At 37.2% G+C, this 25,079-nt stretch overlaps 1 protein-coding gene across 9 annotated transcripts in view; it reads right to left on the bottom strand.

Moving 5' to 3' along the window:
- The window catches only part of WDR76 (WD repeat domain 76), a 54,696-nt gene that overhangs the window by 8,087 nt on the left and 21,530 nt on the right, over positions 1 to 25,079 (bottom strand). For all 9 annotated transcript variants that reach the window (XM_061159274.1, XM_061159278.1, XM_061159273.1 and 6 more), the window contains 7 exons: positions 20,644 to 20,770; positions 19,353 to 19,457; positions 19,222 to 19,265; positions 16,673 to 16,826; positions 9,163 to 9,321; positions 1,514 to 1,731; positions 715 to 867 (listed from right to left, as the gene is read on the bottom strand). In XM_061159274.1, the coding sequence (XP_061015257.1) occupies positions 715 to 867; positions 1,514 to 1,731; positions 9,163 to 9,321; positions 16,673 to 16,826; positions 19,222 to 19,265; positions 19,353 to 19,457; positions 20,644 to 20,770 (960 nt within the window). The remainder of the gene's footprint in view (positions 1 to 714; positions 868 to 1,513; positions 1,732 to 9,162; positions 9,322 to 16,672; positions 16,827 to 19,221; positions 19,266 to 19,352; positions 19,458 to 20,643; positions 20,771 to 25,079) is intronic.

Here is a 25,079-nt window from a genome sequence, read left to right as displayed (position 1 = left end):
TCCATTTTTAGGTAGTAGCTATAGAAAGGTACCAAAGCTAAAACCATAAAATTTTATCCAATTTTATCCAATTTATCCAACAGAAACCCAGTTTTTGCTATCTTTTCTGCCTGCCCATGGCCAAGGGCTCTGCAACTTCAGTTCAGCACTTGACTTGTGGAAGGGATCCCACTATCCCCAGAGTAAGAGCGTCTTCCTATGCTAAAATTATCTTCTATCCAAGATATCACACAGAAAAGCTTCCCTGGTAGCTCAGTTGGTACAGAATCTGCCTGCAGTGCGGGAGACCTGGGTTCAATCCCTGGGTTGGGAAGATCCCCTGAAAGGCTACCCACTCCAGTATGTGGCCTGGAGAATCCCATGGACAGAGGAGCCTGACAGGTTACAATCCATGGGGTCACAGAGCTGGACACGACCGAGTGACTTTCACACAAGCTATCACAAGCCTGATTTCATTAGATTTCAGTGCTAAAAGGAAAACCTGACATCACTCCCCAGGGTAGTTACAGACCTTCCTTGCCAATCTCAAGGAAATTTACAGATTCCAAAACTGCTGAAATGCCATTAAGTACAGGTCGTTGATCTTTGGGAACCTAGACATGGCTACAAAACAATTAACACTAGTGATGTAATAAGGAGTAATAGTAAACAAAGCTACTGGTTAACTAAGTAACTACAGACTCTTAACGACGTATTTCTGTCTTCCCAATTTACCTCAGCTTGCAGTCAGCACATGTGGTTACTACTCTGTTACCAGTAAGAGGTGAAAAATAGGCTGAAGCGATGCTCTTTGTGTGTTCAGTTAAAGAAATCAAAGGCTGGTTTCTACTGCGATTCAGGCATCTTGCATCATAAATATGAATATCCCTGTAACAGGAGGAATAACTCTCAGTGTTATCACAGTACACGGAGTAAGCCTCTACAACAGCACGGAACGTAAATTAGACACTCAAATACACACTACATTGAAGAACAGTTAAGACAGGCCCCTCGAATCTTCGGTATTAATTTCTTTTTCGGTATTAATTTTAAAAACATGGGTATAGATTAAAAATTAGAAAAATTCCAAAATTATAGCATATATATGTGAGCAGGTGGGTATAGATAGAAAAGATTCTAGCTGGTTTTCTCATCTCTTCAAGAAAAAAGTTAACACAGACTAAGAAACTGCAGGTCCCATTTAACTTGTATTTTTTACAGATTTTCTTCTCAAAAGACTGAAGTAAATGCACGAGACCAAGGAAAACAAAAACGTATATTTGTTTCATCCCACCCTCACCTTCTCCCACAGAGTCCCAAAGTCTCAATATTTTCACTATGTATTAAATCTCATTTTAAAGAATCACAAAAAAACTCAAAAAAAAAAAAAAACAACAAAAAACACCCTCAAATTAGCATAGAAAGGAAAATTATTTGGTCAGTGGGTATCACAAAAAAGTCTTTTGTCAATCAAACTAAAACATTATTCCTAATGTTAAAAGATCTATATCATAAAATTTTATGAAGAACATACCTTAATCCCGCAGTGATAAAATACTGTCTATGCACTGGGTGCACATGAACAGTTCTTATTTTGCTCAAAGAAGATTTGAGAAGTTTCTCACAAGAAGTTCCAGGAGTCCGCCTATCCACTAGTGACATACTTCCATCCCAGTGACCTACTATTAAAGTGGAGGCATCTTCTGTCAAGAAGTCAAAGGAGGAAAAGCTGCTTCTTTCATCTCTATATACCTAAGGATATAAGGAACAATTAACTTAAGTAACAATCTTCTTTTAAAAAAAGCCAATGCATGGATTCTTTGTTTAAAAAGCAACAAAACACTTTACCCCAAATACCTCATTTATCCTCCCATCATCCCCACAGGAAGCACAGGACAAAATGGTCATCCTCTTTGGCAGAGATGGAATCAAGGCACTGATCAACTCTAAGACTTGTCTGCAATCAAACAGCCCATCCACCCATGTTGGGGCTACATCCCAAATCTCTTAAACCCAATAAACCTCAGTTGCAGATCTACTCTGAAACTTACTAGGAAATGGATTGAATTTGATTTCTACTCAATTGAAGTACAAATTGAAACTCAAAAAGATATATGCACCCCAGTGTTCACAACAGCCAAGACATGGAAGCAACCTAAATGGTGCATCCACAGTGGAGTGGATAAAGAACATGTGGTACATATATACGATGGAATATTCAGTTTCAGTGAAAGTCACTCAGTCATGTCTGACTCTTTGTGACCCCATGGGCTATAAAGTCCATGGAATTCTCCAGGCCAGAATACTGGAGTGGGTAGCCATTCCCTTCTCCAGGGGTTCTTCCCAACCCAGGGATCGAACCTAGGTCTCCTGCACTGCAGGCAGTCTTTACCATCTAGGCCACCAGAACACCCTGATGGAATATTAGTCCGCCACAAGAAAGAACAAACTAATGCTACTTGCAGCAACATGGATGGACCTACAGATTGCATTCTGAGTGAAGTGAATCAGATACAGACAAATATCATATATTGCTTACATGTGGAACCTAAAAAATGGGTACAAATGAACTTATTTACAAAACAGAAGTAGAGGCATGAATGTAGAAAATAAACTTGTGTTTACCAGGAGATGGGGGAGATGGATAAATTGGGACTGACATATACACACTAATATATATAAAATAGATAACTATAAGAACCTGCTATATAGCACAGAGAACTGTACTCAATATTCTGTAAAGGTCTATATGGGAAAAGAATTTTAAAAAAAAGAGCAGATAATATGTATATGTGTAACTGATTCACTGTGCTGTACATCTGAAACATAACACTGTAAATCCACTATGCTCCAATAAAAATTTTTTTAAAAATTATATGGGCAGTAGTAACATCAGTGGTTTTCCGAGGGCTTTGGGAAAGAGGAGAGGACTAACTGCAAAGAATTATGAGGTAATTTTTCAGGTGATGGAAATTTTCTGTATCTTGACTGCAGTGGTGGTTACATAAGTTTGCCAAAATTCATAAAACTGCACACCTAAAATAGGTAAGTTTTACAGTATGTATTGTATACCTCAATAAACCTGATTTTAAAAACATAAATAAGTTGAGAACTTTGACAACTCAATACTAAAAACACAGATAACCCAATTAAAAACAGGCAAAAGATCCAAATAGACAATTCTTTAAATAATTACAATAATTACTAATAAGCAAATCTCCATCATGAACAACAGCCTTGTCGTGGTGAAGGGGCTTGTTTAACTCAATGAAGCTTGTTTAACTCAATGAATCATGCTGTGCGGGGCCACCCGAGACAGACAGGTCACACTGGAGAGTTCTGACAAAATACGGTCCACTGGAGAAGGAAATGGCAACCCACTCCAGTACTCTTGTCAGGAGAACCCCATGAACAGTATAAAAAGGCAAAAAGATAGAACACCGGAAGACAGACACCGCCCCCCTCCATATCAGAAAGGGTCCAACATGCTATGAGGGAAGAGCAGAGAGCAATTACTAATAGCTCCAAAAAGAATGAAGTGGCTGGGCCAAAGCAGAAATGATGTTCAGTTTTGGATGTGTCTGGTGGTGAAAGTAAAGTCCAACGCCGCAAAGAAGAGTATTGCATAGGAACCTGGAACGCTAGGTCCATGAATCAAGGTAAATTGGACACACTAAAGCAGGAGATGGCAAGATTGATCTACAGATCGAGAATCCCCAAAATGATGCTATTTACCCTTGACACCATTTTACTAGACCAACAAAGCTCAGCCACAAACCAGGAGCCTAAAGCTTTAACTACTGACACCTCTGCCTCAACTTCAAGGCATCTAACAGCTGTCTGTTGATGGAATCAAGTCTGCACGTGGGTTTGGTTTGGCTCACTGTCCTTTTTTTTTCCCCTTCTTAATTTCTTTTTACAGTTTTACTGAGATGTAGTATTTCCTATACCATAAACTTCACTCTCACCATGTTCTTTAAACTATGACTTAGTTCACAACACTGACATACTAGAATTTTTTTTTTTTTTTTAATCTTAGGATAACTTAGGAGTCAGTGAACTACAATGGACAGGAATGGGCAAATTTAATCCAGATGACCATTGTATCTACTACTGTGGGCAAGAATTCCTTACAAAAAAAGGAGTAGTCCTCATAATCAACAAAAGAGTCTGAAATGCAGTACTTGCGTACAATCTCAAAAATGAAAGAATAATCTTGGTTCATTTCCAAGGCAAACCATTCAGCATCACAATAATCCAAGTCTATGCCCCAACCACTTATGCCAAAGAAGCTCAACAGTTCTATGAAAACCTACAAGAACTTGTAGATTTGACACCAAAAAAAAAAAAAAAAAGTCCTTTTCATCATAGAGGACTGGAATGCAAAAGTAGGAAGTCAAGAGATACCTGGAGTAACAGGATAGTTTGGTCTTCGAGTACAAAATGAAGCAGTGCAAGGCTAATAGTTTTGCCAAGAGAATGCACTGATCACAGCAAAACCCTCTTCCAACAACACAAGAGACCACTCTACACATGGACATCACCAGATAGTCAATGTTGAAATCAGACTGATTATATTTTTCGCAGACAAAGATGGAGAAACTCTATATAGTCAGCAAAAACAAGACCTGGAACTGACTGTGGCTCAGATCATCAGTTCCTTATAGCAAAATTCATACTTAACTTGAAGAAAGTAGGGAAAACCACTAGACCATTCAGATGTGACCTAAATAAATCCCGTATGATTATACAGGGGAAGTGAAGAATAGATTCAAGGTATTCTATCTGGTAGACAGAGTGCCATAGTCCTTCAAACTATGGACAGAGGTTTGTAACACTGTACCAGAGGCAGTGACCAAAACCATCCAGAAGAAAAAGAAATGCAAAAAGGCAAAATCGCTTTCTGAGGCGGCTTTACATACAGCTGAGGAAAGAAGAGAAGTGAAAAGTAAGGGAGAAAGGGAAAGATATACCCAACTGAATGCAGAGTTCCAGAGAACAGCAAGGAGAGATAAAAAGGCCTTTTTAAATGAACAATGCAAAGAAGTAGAGGAAATCAACAGAATGGAAAAGACTAAAGATCTCTATAAGAAAACTGAAGATATCAAAGGAACATTTCATTCAAGGATGGGCACAATAAAGGACAGAAACAATATGGACTTAATGGAAGCAGAAGAGATTAAGAAGAGGCGATAAGAATACACAGAAGAACTATACAAAAAAAAAAAAAACATTTTAATGACCCAGGTAACCAAAATGGTACAGTTACTCACTTAGAGCCAGACACCCTAGTATGTAAAGTCAAGTGGGCCTTAGGAAGCATTACTTACAAACAAGCTAGTGGAGGTGATGGAATTCCAGCTGAGCTATTTAAAATCCTAAATGATGCTGTTAAAGTGATGCACTCAATATGTCAGCAAATTTGGAAAATATGTCAGCAGTGACCACAGGACTGGAAAAGGTTAGTTTTCATTCCAATCCCAAAGAAGGGCAATGAGAAAGAATGTTCAGACTACTGTACAACTGCACTCATTTCACATGCTAGTAAAGTTATGCTCAAAATCCTTTAAGCTAGGCTTCAGCAGTATATGAATAGAGAACTTTCCGATGTACAAGCTAGGTTTAGAAAGGGCAGAGGAACCAGAGATCAAATTGCCAACATTCATTGGATCATAGAGAAAGCAAGGGAATTACAGAAAAACAGCTACTTCCGTTTCACTGACTACACTAAAGTCTTTGTTTGGATCACAACAAACTATGGAAAATTCTTTTTTTTTTTTTTAATTTTTTTTCATTTATTCATATTAGTTGGAGGCTAATTACTTTTCAATATTGTAGTGGTTTTTGCCATACATTGATATAAGAGATGGTTTCTCTCCTGAGAAACCTGTATGAGGGTCAAGAAGCAACAGTAAGAACCAGACATGGAACAACTTACTGGTTCCAACTTAAGAAAGGAGTATGACAAGGCTTATACTGTCACCTTACTTATTTAACTTATATGCAGAGTATATCATGCGAAATGCCAGACTGGATGAAGCACAAGCTGGAATCAAGATTGCCAGGAGAAATATCAACAACCTCAGATATGCAGATAATACCATTCTAATGGCAGAAAGTAAAAAGGAACTAAAGAGCCTCTTGATGAGGCTGAAAGAGGAGAGTGGAAAAAGCTGGCCTGAAACCCAACATTCAAAACTCTAAGATCATGGCATCCAGTCCTATCACTTCATGGCAAGGAGAAGGGGAAAAAGTGGAAATAATGACAGATTTTATTTACTTGGCCTCCAAAATCACTGTAGACGATGACAATGGCCATGAATTTAAAAGACGCTTGCTGTCTTTTAAACCTAGACAGCACATTAAAAAGCAGAGAGACATCACTTTGCCGACAAGATCTGTATAATCAAAGATACGGTTTTTCCAGTAATCATGTACAAATGTGAGAGTTGGACCATAAAGAAGGCTGAGTACTGAAGAACTGATGCTTTCAAATTGTGGTACTGGAGAAGACTTTTGGGAATCCCTTAGACTACAAGGAGATCAAACGAGTCCATCCTAAAGGAAATCAACCCTGTATATATTCATTGGAAGGACTGATGCTGAAGCAGAAGCTCCAACACTTTGGTCATCTGATGCAAAGAGATGACTCACTGGAAAAGATCCTGATGCTAGGAAAAAACAGCGGGTTGGACAGGTTGGACTGCAAGGAGATCAAACTGGTCCATCCCAAAGGAAATCAGTCCTGAATATTCATTGAAGGACTGATGCTGCATATCTGATGCTGAAGCTCCAATACTTTGGCCACCTGATGTGAAGAATGGACTCATTGGAAAAGACCCTGATGCTAGGAAAGATCAAAGGCAGGAGGAGAAAGGGACAACAGAGGATGAGATGGTTGGATGGCATCACTGACTTGATGGACATGAGTCTGAGTAAGTTCCAGGAGTTGGTGATAGACAGGGAAGTCTGGAGTGCTGCAGTCCATGGAGTCACAAAGAGTTGGACACAACCAAGCAACTGAACTGAACTATCACTCACTTAATACCATTGTATCGTGATTGATCAACAGAAAAATAATAGAATTCTCTATCACCAAAGCTACCATTTAATAGAAAAACCTATAATCACTTTTTAAAATCCAGATGCATATCATAATTACAAATGCCTAGGTATTGCTTTTTTGTCCAAAGCTCCAGATATGTTTCTAATGAGCAGCCATGTTTAAATCCAACTGGACTATATGATGATCTTTTACTTTCATCTAGTTTGTTTCACTTTTTCTATTTCATACTCAGTGCTCCATTTCATTCAGTTTAGGTTTTCCAATTTCTCCATCTTTTTTTTCTTTTGTTCTCTCTCAAGCCTTTATCAAGCATAGCACAAAAGCTCTTGTATCCATATATATATGTGTATTTTAGAAAACTTATGAATTTTCACCTAAGTAAAAAATTTATGACATTTTGATTCCACTTGTTTGACTTAGTATGAAGAGAATGCTAGATTTCTAATTTAAAAAAAATAGATGCAACAAGTAACAAAGGTTTACTGTATAGCACAGAGACCTATAATCAATATTTTTTAATAACCTATAATGGAAAATAATCTGAAAAATAATATGTATATATGTATAACTGAATCACCTTGCTGTGAACCTGAAACACTGTAAGTCAACTATGCTTCAATAAATATATGTATTAAGAAAAACTCCTATAAGTAATTATGAATAATCTGTACACAGAACATTAGAATGATTACAAAGACATCAGAATGTGTTAATTTTGAGTACCAGTTTACATAAAAAATTAAGGCATACATAAAATTAGATCATCAATTAGTATTTATGATGATAAATCATAACAGTGGTGATACTGTGTTTTCTTCACTGTTTATCACATATAAAATTGCCCTAATACTGAGGATGTCTAAAAACTTCAAAAGTTCCATTCAAGGTAAGTTAAAGGGTGAAAACCTACATCTAAACCATGCTAAACTTCACAAAGATTAAAATTCACATTGAAAAAGGGTTTAATTTATAAGAATTCTCTTAACGAGACAATCTAATATGGTTAATAAGCAAATGTGAAAGCTCACTTGAAATGACATGTTTGTTTTAAGCATTAAGTAGTAGATATCTAAGTAGGAGACCAAATGTAATCACTAGGATCAAATATTGTGAGGATTCCTCAGGCCTTTGGAAGCTTCTGGCCTACCCAACCAGAGGTCAAATGGATTAGAAAACCTTCAAGGGGTAAAGTCTGTTTATCTTGGTAGAGTATCTCTAGGCAGGTGGATAGTCACAAGTATGAGCCTAACATCTTTCAACTATTCTTAAACAGACTTCAACTTAATCTGACCTCATAGGGGCTACATTAGCCCAGGAAAAGACCTTATCCTCAAGAGGTGGTTATGAATAAACCTGGCCTAAGATGTTCTGAATGAAATCGCCTGGGTGTCCATTTTTGGCCAGAGTACAATTTTATCACATCCAATTGCAGCATTTCATTCTAACTTCACCAGACAAAAATAACTGAGCTAATCTATTAACAGATATATATATGGCATGTAAGACATGATAAATCTTAGCTAGAAGACAAAAAAAATTTTATAGTTTCTGTGTTACATTACTGGCCATATGTTTTACATATAATGTGCTATAGTACTGTTTGTTATGTGATGAATTTCTCTCTAGTCTTTTCTGTCACATCTAAGACTCAGCCTCACAAAATTCATACCTGCAAAGGCTAGAAATAATAAACAAAAATATAATAACATTCTCATATTTTTCCTGAATAAAACACAAGTTTTAAGCCTTAAAACAGAAGAATAGGTTATTGTCTTTCAAATATTTTTGCAAAAATAAAAAATAAGAGAAAAAAACCTATCATGTGCCAGGCTCTGTTTTAAGTACATTAACTCACTTCATCCTTGTGGCAATCCTGTAAGGTAAATAGTATTACTGTTTCATTTCAAAACTAAGGAAGTTGAGACACAAAGAGGTAAAGGCACTTGCCAAGGTCAAACAAATAGTACCAGACGGGATATGGATTTAGGCAGTATAGTTCTAAAGTCCCTGTCCATACCAGCTCATCCAGTCTGATGGTATAATAATCATTCACGTGGCATTTCATAAAGAATCTAGAATATCATCTAAGGTCAATATGTAAACATATTAACATTTACCTCTTCAAAAACAGCCCTGGAAAAATCCCCACAGCGTAATGTGCCATCATAGCTCAGTGACAGTAGGTGAGCCGGATTGGCAGGTGAGAAGTAAAGACAGCTAACTGGTTGACTGTGGGGCTGAAAAAGATAAACTCCATCCTCCTTAGGTTGGTGAGTCTGGAAGAGAGTTAGGGGTGGGGAGAGAGACAAAAACTGGTGAGAAATAGTAATATATTCCATGTCATTAAGTTGTTAAAATGTTTATGTCTGTATTATATTCAGTCTTTTCTCAGTCTATTATTATACCCAACCTCCCAATTAGAAAGGCAGAACTAGAAACTTTATACTCTATTTTCCTAATTTTCAACCCAACAGAATTGTCTCATTTATTTTAATAGTTCCCAGTTTTTTGCAACTAGACAAGTAGTTTTTCATAATGCAGAGGGGAAATAATTACTGCTTATTCTGACCTCATTTCATGAAATCCTCAGGAAATGTGAGATTTACTTTTTATTTCACACACAGGATAATTCCTTCCTACTAAAATACATCAATGTTGCTTCTACTTTGCTTGCTAAGTATGCTTCTATATGAGTAAATCATCCTGCGCACAATTTTCGTAAGGTGTTTGGTTCTGGCACAAAATGATAGTTTTTTAAATATTTTATCCCCTGAATACTCTGGCCACCTGATGCGAAGAGCTGGCTCATTAGAAAAGACCCTGATGCTGGGAAAGATGGAGGGCAAGAGGAGAAGGGAGCAGCAGAGGATTAGATGGTTAGATAGCATCACTGACTCAACGGACGTGAGTTTGAGCAAACTCCAGGAGGTAGGGAAGGACAGGGATGCCTGGCATGCTGCAGTCCATGGAATCACAAAGAGTCAGACACAACTTAGCAACTGGAAAAAAAAAAAAAATCCCCTAAATACCCCATGAAAAATGCATGTATTTGAATTTCTATAGTAATATTACTGCTTCTAAAGATTATCCTTTCACTACTGGATTACCAACTCTGAAATCATCATGTTTTGAATTTCCATGTTATATTCCTATACCACATGTTATATCATGAACTAACAACTATCATCTCCAAATCTAGCTTAGTCTGTTCTGAAATACTCAAGCATTATTTTTGTCTTTTTTAAGTTTTTAAAGAGAAAAAAATTTTAAAGGAAAGAAAGAAAAAATCTTTTTAAAAAAAGGAAAAAAATTACAATAACACAAACTCCTCCTCCTACCCAGAGTTAACCACTGTTAACACTTTTTGATATATTGTCCATAGCATATATTTTTTACAAAAACAATACTCTCCAGACAAAAGTTCTGAAAAATCATTCAAAACCCCAAATTGACCAAAATTATCACTGAAATACTAAGCGATCATTATAAATGTCTTTACATGTAGTTACTTATATGGATAGGATAGAGAAGAAATTTGGGGGAGGGGGAAGGCCACTTTTAATAGTATTAAATTTAACTATACTTTAAAATAATAAAAGAAAGGCAAGCTGAAGGAATTTTTGAATTTTGAGTATTTCTTTACAAGAGTTATCTAAGAAGGAAAAAGTAGAAAGCATAAAGCACTTACAGTCATTAAGCTTTATTTTTAAATTTAACTATGTATGTCTCAATTTCAGATTTCTATTGATTGAGGACACTATTCCCCCCACCCAATCTTCCCTTTTTCTATCTCTAGATTTATTTTTATTTTGTCCAGGTTAACAACCTTCATATCTAGTTCTGTAATCATAATTCATATTGCTATTTAATATTAGTTCTGCATTTAAATGGATTTAATACTCATTATTGATTCTTCTGTCAAGCTTCTTCACTCCTGAATTCTTAATTTTGACTTACTTTTAACTGGCTGAGATTTTCTATCAAGCAGTTTTTCCAGATAAACTCACAGGTCTTGAATTTCTAGAGTTTTTTCACATGTGAAAATACCTACCTGCTGCCTTTACATTAGAATAATATCCTGGGCTACCTATGTATTCCAGGCCACACTTCCTTCCCTCAGAACTTTGTAGACATTACATGAAATGTTGTAGAAAACTGAGGCAAGCCTGACTTCTCCCCTTGAATATAATTTGTTTTTCCTACCTGAAGAATTCTTTGTCCTTTAAGCTCCAAAGTTTCTGAGAACGTGGCATACATTTTCAAATGTGCCAATCCAATTCTGACTTTTCTCTTAAAACTTTTTTCATCTGTGTTTAAGATAACCTCAAATCTTTCCTTTAATATCAGTAATTTTATTTTCAGCAATGTCTACTATTCTGTTCCTTCTAATCTATTAGTTTCACTGATTTTCTATTTGTTTTCTTAGTTTTGCTGGCTCCTTCATTCCATTGTTATCTTATCTTTGAGCCTTATTTTACCAAAATTAATGCTGTTATTAACTTACTCCACAGCATCACTGTCCAAAAGAACTTTCTGAGATGACAAAAATAATATATGTATGCACTATCCAATATGATATCCACTAGTCATGTGTCGCTATTAAGCACTTGAAATGTGGCTGATACAAGTGAACAACTGAATTTTCTATTTTAATTACTTTAAAAATAAACACAGGTATCCTCGCTATTCAAAAGTTTGCTTTTTGCTTTATACCACTTCACTCTTACAAAACACCTATATTAATACCTATTTTTGCTAACTGAAGGGAATCCAAGAGGATTTTCATTTTTATGAGAAAAGGTAAAAAATGAAAATAGCATTCAGCATTTGTTTTGCAGGAAGCTGTTACAGAGGCAGCGCACCCCAAGCAGCAAGGGGCACCACCAAGCTCTGGCCCAGGGAACTTACACTCAGCATCTCAGCGTGAAGTCGCTCGTAGCTCTGAACTGTGTCTGATGGCATCTGAACTTTATCTTGATTTACTCTGTGCATGTATTAGCAAGACACCTTAAGGGTAATTGCCTCTTTCATTATACCATTTGAGTTTACAAACAGTTTCATAGTAATACTCTACTTTTGGATGAGGAGGGAAACCCGTAGTCCAAATTTCATTTCAGTCCAAAAATAACAAGTGTGCATCTAATGACTTCAAACCGAAATGAGTCCAGGACCAGTTTGGTTTGAGCCTAGAAATGACTGTCTGTACACACTGGATTGGAATATGAAAACTGAAAGTACAAGCACCAATAAAGACTATTACAGTAATCCCAAAAAAGAAAATGTAGCCCTCACTAATGTGGTGTTAGCCAGGATAGGAAAGGGGGGGCAAAACCATTAAAGGATTTTACTAGACCTAAGGAATGAAGGGACAACCTATTCCATGGCTTCCTCTTGCTTTTAGGATAAAAAGCGAAATTCTCAACAAAATTTATGAAGACACACATCTGACCTCTTCCCACCTCTATATTTGCCCCCCCCCTCCAACTCCACTCATCCCTTCCATCTATGCCTTTGTTGTCCATGCTCCAGCCACACAGGCATTTTTTCAGGTCCTTGAATGTATCAAGCAGGCACCCTACTGCCTAAGGTCCTTGACATTCTGTTCCTCTTGCCTGAAATGCTCTTTTCCCTTTGTTTGCTTGACTTACTCCTACTTAGCTTTCAAATCTCAACTCAATTCTCACTTCTTCAGGGAAGCCTTCCCTGATCCTCCAAATTAGGCCAGTCTACCTGCTACGTGAAAATATCACTCTTCCTTCACTCCATTAATCACCGTATATAATTCACTCCACTTATCAAACATATAATTACTTCATTCATGCTGCTTTTGCCACTAAATTCCAAACCCTATGAGAACATGGACAGTCCTTCCTCACAAATATGGCTGGGGTATCATTAGAAGAGTACTTAACACAAAACACTCAGTAAGTGTGGAATGAATGGATGGGTGCATGAGTGACCAAATGAATGACAATGCAACTTTTGACCCCAGGTGAGACTAGGAATCTGACAAACAGTTAAGTGGAAAACTGAGGGACTACCAAGGCAATTCTATGCAGTAAAGGAGTCTTTTCAACAAACAGTGCTGGGACAACTGGATATACACATATAAAAAGATGAACTGGGGCCCTTACTTCAGAGCATATACAAAAATACTTCAAAGACAATAATAACTCAAGGTGGATCAGTGAACTAAATGTGAAAGCTTAAACTATAAAAATATTTAGAAAAATACATAGGAGAAAAACTTCCTGACTTTGGGCTACACGGAAGATTTCTTAGATGACACCAAAAACACAATCGATTAAAAATTTGATGAATTGGACCTCATCAAAACTCAAAACTTTTGCACTTCAGTAGCATTAAGAAAATGAAAAGACAAGGAGAAAAATTTGTAAATCAAGTATCTGATAAGGATGCACATCTAGAGTATACAAAGAACTCTTATAACTCAACAAGAAAACAAACAATCTAATAAAAAAAACTGACAAAAGACTTGAATAGACATTTCACCAAAGACACCCAAATGGCAGGATAAGAGCCTCAACATCATTATTCATTAGACAAATGCAAATCAAAACCACAGGGAGATAAAACTTCACTAGGAAGATAACACCCACTTGAAAGGCTATAATCAGAAAGACAATAATAAATGTTGGTAAGCATGGAGGAAAACTGGAACCTTCATACATTGCTGGTGGGAATAGAAGATGGTGCAAACCCTTTGGAAAGCAGTTTGGCAGTTCCTCAAATGTTAACCAGTTACCATATGACCTAGCAATTCTATTCCCGGGTACCCACTCAAAAGAAATAAAACACATTGCCACACAAAAATGTGTACACAAATATTTAAAATCGAATTATTCAGAACAGCCAGGAAGTGGAAACAACCCAAATTTCTACCAAGTGATAAATGCATAAACAAAATGTTGTATAATCTAACAAGGAAATACTATTCAACAATAAAAGACAGAAGTGCTGACAGATTAGCATCTCCTAGCATGTTATAGTAACACAGATACACCTGAAAACCATACTAAAAGAAAAACACCAACATAAAAGACCATGTATTCTATGATTCTATTTATATGAAATAGCTAAAAAGCGCAAATTTGTAGAGATTTGCCTGGGGATAAGGGTAGAAACAGGGATTAAATGTAAATAGCCATGAGGAGTCTTACAGGAATGATGAAATGTTCTAAAACTGAATCGTGATGATGGTTACACAACTCAATAAACTTACTAAAAATCATTAAATTGTACATTTTAAATGTGTGGATTTTATAAAATGTGAATTATACCTCAACAAAACTAATTTAAAAAACAAAAACTAGGGGAGGACGCCCCTGGCTGTCCAGTGGCTAAGATGCCCCACGCCCTGTGCAGGGGGCTCGGGTTTGTTCCCTGGTCAGGAAACCAGATTTCACATGCCAAAACTAAGAGTTCACATGTTTCAACTAAAGATCCCACGTTCCACAGCTAAGATCAAAGAACCCATGTGCCATAAGACTCAGCACAGTTAAATAATAAAAATAAATATTAAAAAAAAAAAAAAACTAAGGAAGTTGGGAAGTGAGAACAGGATAGCTAAGACACTGACTTTAGACTTGCTCAGTCTGTTGAGATAACCAGGTGTCCTGAAAAACTAGAAAGTTGATAAAAACACTGCACTGCAGACATCCAGTAAAAAAGATGTTTGAAGTCATCAGAAAAGACATGACAAATGGACTGTTCTAAATGTCTTCAACTCTGTGCTATACATCAACACCCACCCTGAAAAGGTACTCACTTGACTATGCTAATTCTCTATTTTTCCTTTTCTAAATTCTTCAACAAATAGTCTATCCACTGTTTTCATTTCTTCTTCTACTTCAATTCATATTTTTAAAATTTTTGTTTTATTTATTTTTGGCTGCACTGGGTCTTCATTGCTGCATGCCGGTTTCTCTAGTGCAGTGAGTGGGGGATACTCTTGATTGGGATGCTCAAGGTTCTTATCACGGTGGCTTCTCTTGTTGCAGAGCACAGGCTCTAGGCACTCAGGCTTCAGTAGTTCTGGCTCACAGCCTTAGCTGCTCCACAGCATGTGGAATCTTCCAGGAATAGGGATCGAACCTGTGTTCCCTGCATTGGCAGGCAGATTCTTATCCACTGCACCACCTGGGAAGTCCCCTACCCCGTACTTTTTTAATCTCCTAAAAGTCTCTGTTCCTTCCTTACCTTATTGTTGAAGCTATTCTCTCAACTCACTCATCAGACCCTATGTCAAAACTAACAGCCCTTTTTTCTGTTCCCATTCGTTTTGGTGGTGGTTTAGTCACTAAGTCATGTCCAACTCTTGCAACTCCATGGACTATAGCCCTCCAGGTTCCTCTGTCCCTGGGATTCTCCAGGCAAGAATACTGGAGTGGGTTGCCATTTCCTTCTCCGGAGGATCTTTCCAACCCAGGAATCAAACCCCGGTCTCCTGCATTGCAGGTGGATTCTTTACCAACTGATCTACAAGGGAAGCCGCCCATTCTTCTTAACTCCTCTGAAAAAAAGCCCTGTCAGACTCCCATGCTTGAAATTCATCTCTTAGCTTATACAACCTTATACTATTTCTGGTCCTCTTCCCACTTCCCTTCTTCTGTTTTCTTTACCAAATCCTTTCACCTCCTACCCCTACTAACATCTTATCAAAATAAGCAAGAACCTATGCACTCAAAATAAAAGAGAACTTGGTTTTTATTTCTTCTCTTCTCACAATATTCATTTTATTTATTAACCCCAACCCTCAACAAGTCACAATGGCTTCTCCATCTCCAATAACTGTCCTTAAGGCATTTTTCATGTCTTTGTTCTACTTCCCCAATTAGAAAATAAACTTCAGGGCTTCCCTGGTGGCTCAGTGGTGAAGGATCTGCCTGCCAATGCAGGAGACATGGGTTCGATCTCTGATCCGGGAAGATCCCATATGCTGCAGAGCGACTAAGCCGGTGTACCACAGCTACTGAGCCAGTGCTCTAGAGCCCAGGAGCCACAGAGACCCTGCAACAAGACAAGCCACCAAAACAGGAAGCCTGAGCTTCCCAACTACAAAGGAGCTCCTGCTCACCGAGCCTGAAGGAACGTCCAACAGCAAGGGAAACCCAGCAAGGCCAAAAATAAATAAATAAATAAATTCAGAGAACATTAACGTGGCTTTCTTCAATTTTGTAACCACTAAAAGCAATCAATGCGTTATTATATATGCAATGAATGAAATTTAATATCAGTTTCTGACTCATCAAAAAACGACTAGAATCATCCTAAGAAGATCCATGGGAAGATATTTTGATCCAGTTTGAAAATTACATTTTAAACAAAATTAGAAAACTAAGAACTTGCTGTGATATTTTCATATATACATTTAAAGCTGTAATAAAGTTTCCTGGCAGGCATTTATGCCCAGATGACTAATGATATTCAAGCTAAAAATGTCAGAAGTTCTATAAAGTAAATTTAAATTCCTCTAGGTTTCTAAAATTTGAAATCACAAAGCAATAAATCTCAAGTAACATCTAGAAACACATGGCTCTAGGCTGTTCTTTCGCAGACTATTTCCTTTAGTCGAATTTCAATATCTTCAAAAAAATAATAACTTACCAAATCCCAAAGTCCAACTTGCCCATATTTGGCCCCAGCTGCCACCAAAGTCCTCATTTCTGATGGGTGGATGGCCATTGAGGTAATTGAGCCTCTGGTAACTTTACAGACAGTATCTTCACTAATGACCATGCCATTTAATTTGACTTTGTAGCTGAGAACATTAAAAAGTTAAACTTTAGAAGTAAAACCAAACTCAACGGTCAAAACAATGAAAGGTGATTTAAAAAAGAAAAGTCACAATAAATGTGGGAAAATATTCAATTTCCTGGCAATCAAGGAAAGCAAATTAAACAACAGGGTGCTATTTTTCACTCGTTAAAGTTAGCAGGCTATAGTTAAACATTCATATATACTAACAGCAGAGTAAATTCATATAAGATTTTCAGAAATTAAAAAAAAAGAGATTTTGGAAAACAATTTGGCATGTCCTAAAGGGGGACCCAGATAACCACAATGCTATGACCACTTACCTAGAGCCAGACATCCTGGAATATGAAGAGAAGTGGGCCTTAGGAAGCATCACTACAAAGCTAGTGGAGGTGATCAAATTCCAGTTGAGCTATTTCAAATCCTAAATGATGATGCTGTTAAAGTGCTGCACTCAATATGCCAGCAAATTTGGAAAACTCAGCAGTGGCCACAAGACTGGAAAAGGTCAGTTTTCATTCCAATCCCAAAGAAAGGCAATGCCAAAGAAAGCTCAAACTATTGCACAATTGCACTCATCTCACACACTAGTAAAGTAATGCTCAAATTTCTCCAAGCCAGGCTTCAGCAATACGTGAACCGTGAACTTCCAGACATTCAAGCTGATTTTAGAAAAGGCAGAGGAACCAAAGATCAAATTGCCACCATCTGCTGGATCATTGAGAAAGCAGGAGAGTTCCAGAAAAACATCTATTTCTGCTTTACTGACTATGCCAAAGCCTTTGACTGTGTGGATCACAATAAACTGTGGAAAATTCTGAAAGAGATGGGAATACCAGACCTGCCTCCTCAGAAATCTGTATGCAGGTCAGGAAGCAACATTTAGAACTGGACATGGAACAACAGACTGGTTCCAAATAGAAAAAGGAGTACGTCAAGGCTGTATATTGTCACCCTGCTTATTTAACTTATATACAGACTATGTCATGATAAACACTGGATGAAGCACAAGCTGGAATCAAGATTGCCGGGAGAAATATCAATAACCTCAGATGTGCAGATGACATGACCCTTATGGCAGAAAGTGAAGAACTAAAGAGCCTCTTGATGAAAGTGAAAGAGGACAGTGAAAAAGTTGGCTTAAAGCTCAACATTCAGAAAACTAAGATCATGGCATCCAGTCCCATTACTTCATGGCAAATAGATGGGGAAACAGTGGAAACGGTGACTGACTTTGTATTTTGGGCTCCAAAATCACTGCAGAGGGTGACTGTAGCCATGAAATTAAAAGATGCTTACTCCTTGGAAGGAAAGTTATGACGAACCTAGACAGCATATTAAAAAGCAGAGACATTACTTTGCCAGCAAAGGTCCATCTAGTCAAGGCTGTGGTTTTTCCAGTAGTCATGTAAGGATGTGAGAATTGGACTATAAGGAAAGCTGAGCACCGAAGAATTGATGCATTTGAACTGTGGTGTTGGAGAAGACTCTTGAGAGCCCCCTGAACTGCAAGGAGATCCAACCAGTCCATCCTAAAGGAGATCAGTCCTGAGTGTTCATTGGAAGGACTGATGTTGAAGCTGAAACTCCAATACTTCAGTCACCTGATGCAAAGAGGCTGATTCATTTGAAAAGACCCTGATGCTGGGAAAGATTGAAGGCAGGAGGAGAAGGGGACGACAGAGGATGAGATGGTTGGATGGCATCACCAACTCAATGGACACGATTGTGGGTAAACTCCGGGAACTGGTGATGGACAGGGAAGCCTGGCGTGCTGTGGTTCATGGGGTCACAAAGAGTCGGACACGACTGAACCGAACTGAAAGGCTATTAAAAACGTCCATAATATTTGACACATTAACCTCACTTCTGGAATCTATCCTAAGGAAATAAGCCACTATCACAATATAATCTTCAACAGATACACACATACAAACACTCAAAACTAAATAGAAAACAACTCCAAATACCAAGAGGTTAAGCAAATTTCATCTACTGAATGAAATATTACTCAATTATTCCATAAATTTAAAGAGTAGTAACATCCAACCACAATGTTAATAGAAAAGCATAATGCAAAACTGTACATATATTAAAACATAATGAAGCAAAAATGTATGTAATTATACTTGTTTATTAAAAACTGAACGAATATATATTAGGCACCATGTACTTTTCTGGCTATTGAGATAAAATTCATGCATTCATGAAGCTTGTGTCCCAGTGGTTTTGTATATGGCAATATTTGAAAGGAAATACACAAAAAAAACAGTTGTTAGGGTAGAAACATGATGGATAATGCTTTTCACCTCATTTTCAAATTTCCTCTAATGGTATATAGTCTTTATAATTTAAAGATCTCACGAAATGTAAAACAAAGGCAAGGGATTTTAACTTACCTTTTAATGCTAGATAATTCCTTCTCAGTGTTTTTACTTCTTGTCTGAAACAATGGAAGAAACCAAAGTACTAAATTAACACATGAACTGAAATTTGCTTAAAAGCTTGGGTTTACCCTCCCAAGTGATACCTTGCTCAGTTCTGCCCAAGTCTGCAAAAATCCTTTAAATAGTTCATCATCATCATCATCTCGATTTTCAGGAGTCATTTCTAAAGGCCCAGGAGGTATCAAAGGCTGTTATAAAAAATAAGGAAAAAAAAAAAACTTGGTTGTCACTCTGCCCTAGAATTCAAGCTTGAGGTTTCTCTTTACTTTCAATATCTACAACAAGGGTGACATATAGTCAGCAATCAAAAATATTTGTTCAATGAATGAATGCCAAGTATCCTGTAAAGTAATAACATTATCTCATTTAATTCCCTTAATAATCCAGTGAATGAGATACCACATTTCAAAGACAGCAGAATGAAACATAGAGAAGTTAATCTGTCCAAAGTTACACTGTCCATAAACAGAGTTGCTAGGAATTGATTCAGATCAGTTCAGTTTCATTACTCAAAAGTTATTACTCTCTATCATTTTTTTATATCAGGGATTGTAACCCACAAGTCATGAAATCATTTTAATATGTGACAACCAACAGTGTGTTTTACTGAATGAGAAAAGAATAGACCAGAAAATACAACAGTATATCATATGTAGTAAGAGTTAAATATCATTTCACAAAAGGTTTGTTTCAGGTGTGTGTGTGCGCGCGTGCATGTGGAGTAGATTCAATGTATTTCTTATCATGGATGCATAAAGGCTTCAAAAAAATGAGCTACTCTATCCTTAGCAACTTAATTTCCAATTAGCTCTCAAAGCACCAGGCTAATGAGTGCTATCTTCCAAGTTATAATTAAGCACTTAGATAAAAAGTATTAAAAACAGTAGGTGCTCCTGAATAAAAAATAATCTTACTCAGACAATAAATTTGGTAAATAAAACTCTTTCCACTCACTGACAGCATAAATTAACTACAGTATAGGACCCCCATCATTATTATCACATATTATTATTAATACCACCATTTATTGCTTACTTACTAAGTAATATAAAACATTCAATATAATGTAAGGACCTTAATCCCTCATAATACCCCTTGTAAGAGGTTTCTGTTATTGCTGCTATTTTAAAAATAGGGAAACTGGGGCTCAGAATGGCTAAGCAGTTTACCCACAATCTGACATAGGTAAGTCTGCAGAAATAAATAATCCAGTCTTTCATGAGTTTGAAATCTTACTCATTAAACCATATTACAGTCAAGTATTAAATTAATGAAGTACAAATTAAACATACTTTACTTTTACTCTACTTTCAAACACTTCCAATTTTTCAGTATTTTATTGAGTTAATACATTGTGTTTACACTCTTTCTTACATTTTCATCTCCTTCTAATACTGTCTGGGTTGGGGCTGCTGGCAGCGGGACTCCTGAAGGATCAACTTTTAGTAACCGCATTGACCTTCTACATCCAGTTCCATTTTCTTTTTTCTTGGGCTTCTTCCTAAGGATGGAGAGAAAACCATGTTATACTCATAAAAGAGTTATATGTATTTATTACTCCCAAGGTGATAACTTCTAGTAATGTATCTCATACATACAGTCAAACACTGCAAAGATATATATACATACCTAATTTTAATTAAAAGTTTGGAAACACGATAACTGTTCACTATGGGGAGGAAAGGGGTATTAAGACATTCATATCTAGTCAACTATTAAGCAGCCATAAAAAAGAATGAAATAGATCTCTATGTGCAACGATATGAACTCTTAAGATATAAGAAGCAAAAGAGAAGGTACAGTATATGTTGAATATGGTAACATTTGCTTTTTGACAAAAAAAGACTTAACTATTTCATTGCATTCGCTTCCATATAGTTTACCTTGTAAAATCATAGAGATACCCTACTTTTTATTTATTATTTTTTCATTTAAAAAAGTAGTTCAGAGGCTTCCATGGTGACTCAGTGGTGGGAATACACATGCCAATGCAGGGACAGAGGCTCAATCCCTGGGTTGGGAAGATTCCACCTGCTATGGGGCAAGTAAGCCTGTGTCCTGCAACTATGAAAGCTCGCAGCCTAGACCCTGCTAACTGCAATTACTGAACTCATGAACCAAGACTACTGAACCCACGAACCAAGACTACTGAACCCACGCACTCCAAAATACATGCTCTGCAACGAGAGAAAAAAAACAAAACAAAACCTGTGCACAGCGAAGACTCAGAAAGCCAATAAATGAATAAATAATAAATAAAATAAAAATCAAAAACCTCAGAGAGATAAGATGCAGCAATCATGAAATAAAAACAATGTGCTTTTGGACGTCCCTAGAGGTACAGTGGACAGGAATTCCTCCTGCCAACACAGGGAATATGGGTTGGATCCCTGCTCAAGGGAGATTTCATGCCACAGAGAAACTAAGCCTGTGTGCCACAACTACTGAGCCCACATGCCGCAACTACTGGAGCCTGCTTGCCAAGAGTCCAGGCTCCACTACAAGAGAAGCCACCACAGAAAGAAACGCACACTCCACAGCGAAGAACAGACCCCACCCATAGCAACTAGAGAAAAGCCTGTGCAGCAACAAAGTCCCAGCACAGCCGAAAGTAAATAAACTAAATAAAACTATGAAAAAATAATTATAATCAGCCTAAATTAATTTAAAAAAACAGTTCAGAACTACCCTGGTGATACACTGGTTAAGAATCCATCTGCCAAAAAAGGGGACATGGGCTCCATCCCTGATCTGGGAAGATTCAACATGCCATGGAACAACTAAGCCCATGTGCTGTAACTACTGATGCTCTCGATCTATAGTCTGAGTTCCAACTACTAAGCCCATGTGCCACAAATACTGAGCCAACATGACCAAGCGCCCAAATTCTGCAACAACAGAAACCAATACAATGATAAGATCATGCACCACAACTAGAGAGTAGCCCCTGCTCTCAGAAACTAGACCAAAAAAAGCCTGGGCACAGCAACAAACATCCAGCACAGTCAATAAATAAATAATAAATAAAATAAAAAGTTTCACATAGACAACACGCCATAATCATGAAATAAAAACAATGTGCTTTTGGATGTCCCTGGTGGTTCAGTGGATAAGAACGTTCCTCCCAATGCAGGGAACATGAGTTCAATCCCTGCTCCAGGAAGACTCCATACCACAGAGCAGCTAAGCCTGTGAGCCACAACTACTGAGCCCCCTTGCCACAACTACTGAAGACCACTTACCTAGAGCCCACACGCCAAAACTACTTAAGAGTTATAAATTCCAGTTCCAAGGCTAAGACTCCACGCTCCCAATCTATGGGGCCGAGGTTCAATCCCTGGTCAGGGAATGAGAATCCACACACCCAACTAAAAGATCCCACATGACACAACTAAGACCCAGTGCACCCCAATCAATAATGAAAATAAAATAAGGATTTTTTAAAAACCAAAAGACAAACTCCAGGGAAAACTACAGAGCTACAGATAAAATTATGAAATTAGAACATTTTGTCATACCATATAAAAAAACAGACTCAAAATATATTAAAGACTTTAACGTAAGACCTGAAACAATAAAACTCCTAGAAGAAAACATAGGTAGTACACTCTTTGACAGTGGTCTTGGAAATATTTTTCAGATATGTATCCTCAGGCAAGGGCAACAAAAGCAAACAATAAAATGTGACGTAATGAAACTTAAAAGCTTTTGCACAGCAAAGGAAACCCACAAAATGAAAATGCAAACAATTGAAGGAAAGATTTTTGAAAATGGTATGTCCAATAAAGGGTTAATATGTGGGGACTTCCCTGGCAGTCCAGTAGCTGGTTAAGACTCCAAGCTTCCATTGCCAGGGACATAGGTTCAATCCCTCGGGAAACTAAGATCCTGCATGCCACGGGGCACAGTCAAATAAAAGGGTTAATATCCCAAATATATGAACAGCTTACACAATATAAAAAAAAAACCAATCTGATTAAACAATGGGCGGAGGATCTGAACAGGCATTTTTCCAAGGAAGAAATACAGATGGTCAACAAGCATAAATTAAAAGATTAGAACTACCATATGATCCAGCAATTCCACCCCTAGGTACTTATGAAAACAAAAACACTAATTCGAAAAGATACATGCACCTCAACATTCATAGCAGCATTTTTTATAATAGCCCAATTATGAAAGCAACCTAAAAGTCCATCAACAGATGAATGGATACACACACACACACACACAGAGGGATACTACTTAGCCATAAAAAAGAACAAAGTTTTGCCATTTGCAACATGACTGAATCTGGAGGGCAGTATACTTGAAATAAATCAGACAGAAAAAGACAAATACTGTATGTTATGACTTACATGTGGAATCTAAAATATAAAATAAATGAACATAACAAAACAAAAACACTCTGATGGATACAGAGAACAAATTAGTGGTTACTAGTAAGGAGAAGGAAGAGAGGAGGGGGAATATAAGGGTAAGGGAGTAAGAGGTACAAACTACTTTGTAAAAAATAAGCTATAAGCATATATTTATAGCACAGGAAATATAGCCAATATTTTATAATAACTATAAATATAAAGTATAGTCTATAAGAATTTTAAATGACTGTGTTGTACACCTGAAATTAATACTGTAAATCAACTATACCTCTATTTTTTAATTAAAAATAAATTTTTAAAAAGATATGCAACAGAATAAAAAAAAAAACTCCAGGGTAGTCCACACAAAAACCTACACATAATATATGTTTATAGGAGCTTTGCTCACAACTTGCCAAACTGGGAAGCAACCAAGATATCCTTCGATAAACCAATGGACAAATAAACTGGGGTATTTCCAGACAACAGAAAATTCAGTTCAGTCATTCAGTCAGTGTCCCACTCTTTGCAACCCCATGGACGGCAGCACACCAGGCTTCCCTGTCCATCACCAACTCCCAGAGCTTGCTCAAACTCACATCCATTGAATTGGTGATGCCATCCAACTATTTCATTCTCTGTTGTCCACTTCTCCTGCCTGCAATCTTTCCCAGCATCAGGGTCTTTTCCAATGAGTCAGTTCTTCACATCAGGTGGCCAAAATATTGGAGTTTCAGCTTCAGCATCAGTCCTTCCAATGAATATCAAGGGTTGATTTCCTTTAGGATTGACTGGTTTAATCTTCTTGCTGTCCAAGGGACTCTCAAGAGTCTTCTCCAATATCACATTTCAAAAGCATCAATGCTTCAGCACTCAGCTTTCTTTTATAGTAAAACTCTCACATGCATACATGACATACATGACTGGAAAAACCACAGCTTTGACTAGACGGACCTCTGCCAGCAAAGTAATGGCTCTGCTTTTTAATATTTAGGTTTAATATTTAATATTTAATATCTGCTATTTAGGTTGGTCATAGCTTTTCTTCCAAGGAGCAAGCATCTTTTAAATTTCATAGCTGCAGGCACCATCTGCAGTGACTTTGGAGCCCCTAAAAATAAAGTCTCTCACCGTTTCCATTGCTTCCTGATCTATTTGCCATGAAGTGATGGGACTGGATGCCATGATCTTCATTTTTTGAATGTTGAGTTTTAAGCCAGCTTTTTCACTCTCCTCTTCCACTCTCATCAAGAGGTTCTTTAGTTCTTCTTCACTTTCTGTCATAAGGGTCATGTCATCTGTGTATGTGAGGTTATTGATATTTCTCCTGGCAATCTTTATTCCAGCTTGTGCTTCATCCAGCCCAGCATTTCACATGATGTACTCTGCATATAAGTTAAATAAGCAGGGTGACAATATACAGACTTTATATACTCCTTTTCCTATTTG

This window comes from Dama dama, chromosome 13 (genome assembly GCF_033118175.1).
Source record: "Dama dama isolate Ldn47 chromosome 13, ASM3311817v1, whole genome shotgun sequence".
NCBI classification, from domain to species: Eukaryota; Metazoa; Chordata; class Mammalia; order Artiodactyla; family Cervidae; genus Dama; species Dama dama.
This window is presented reverse-complemented; position numbering and strand designations above follow the sequence as displayed.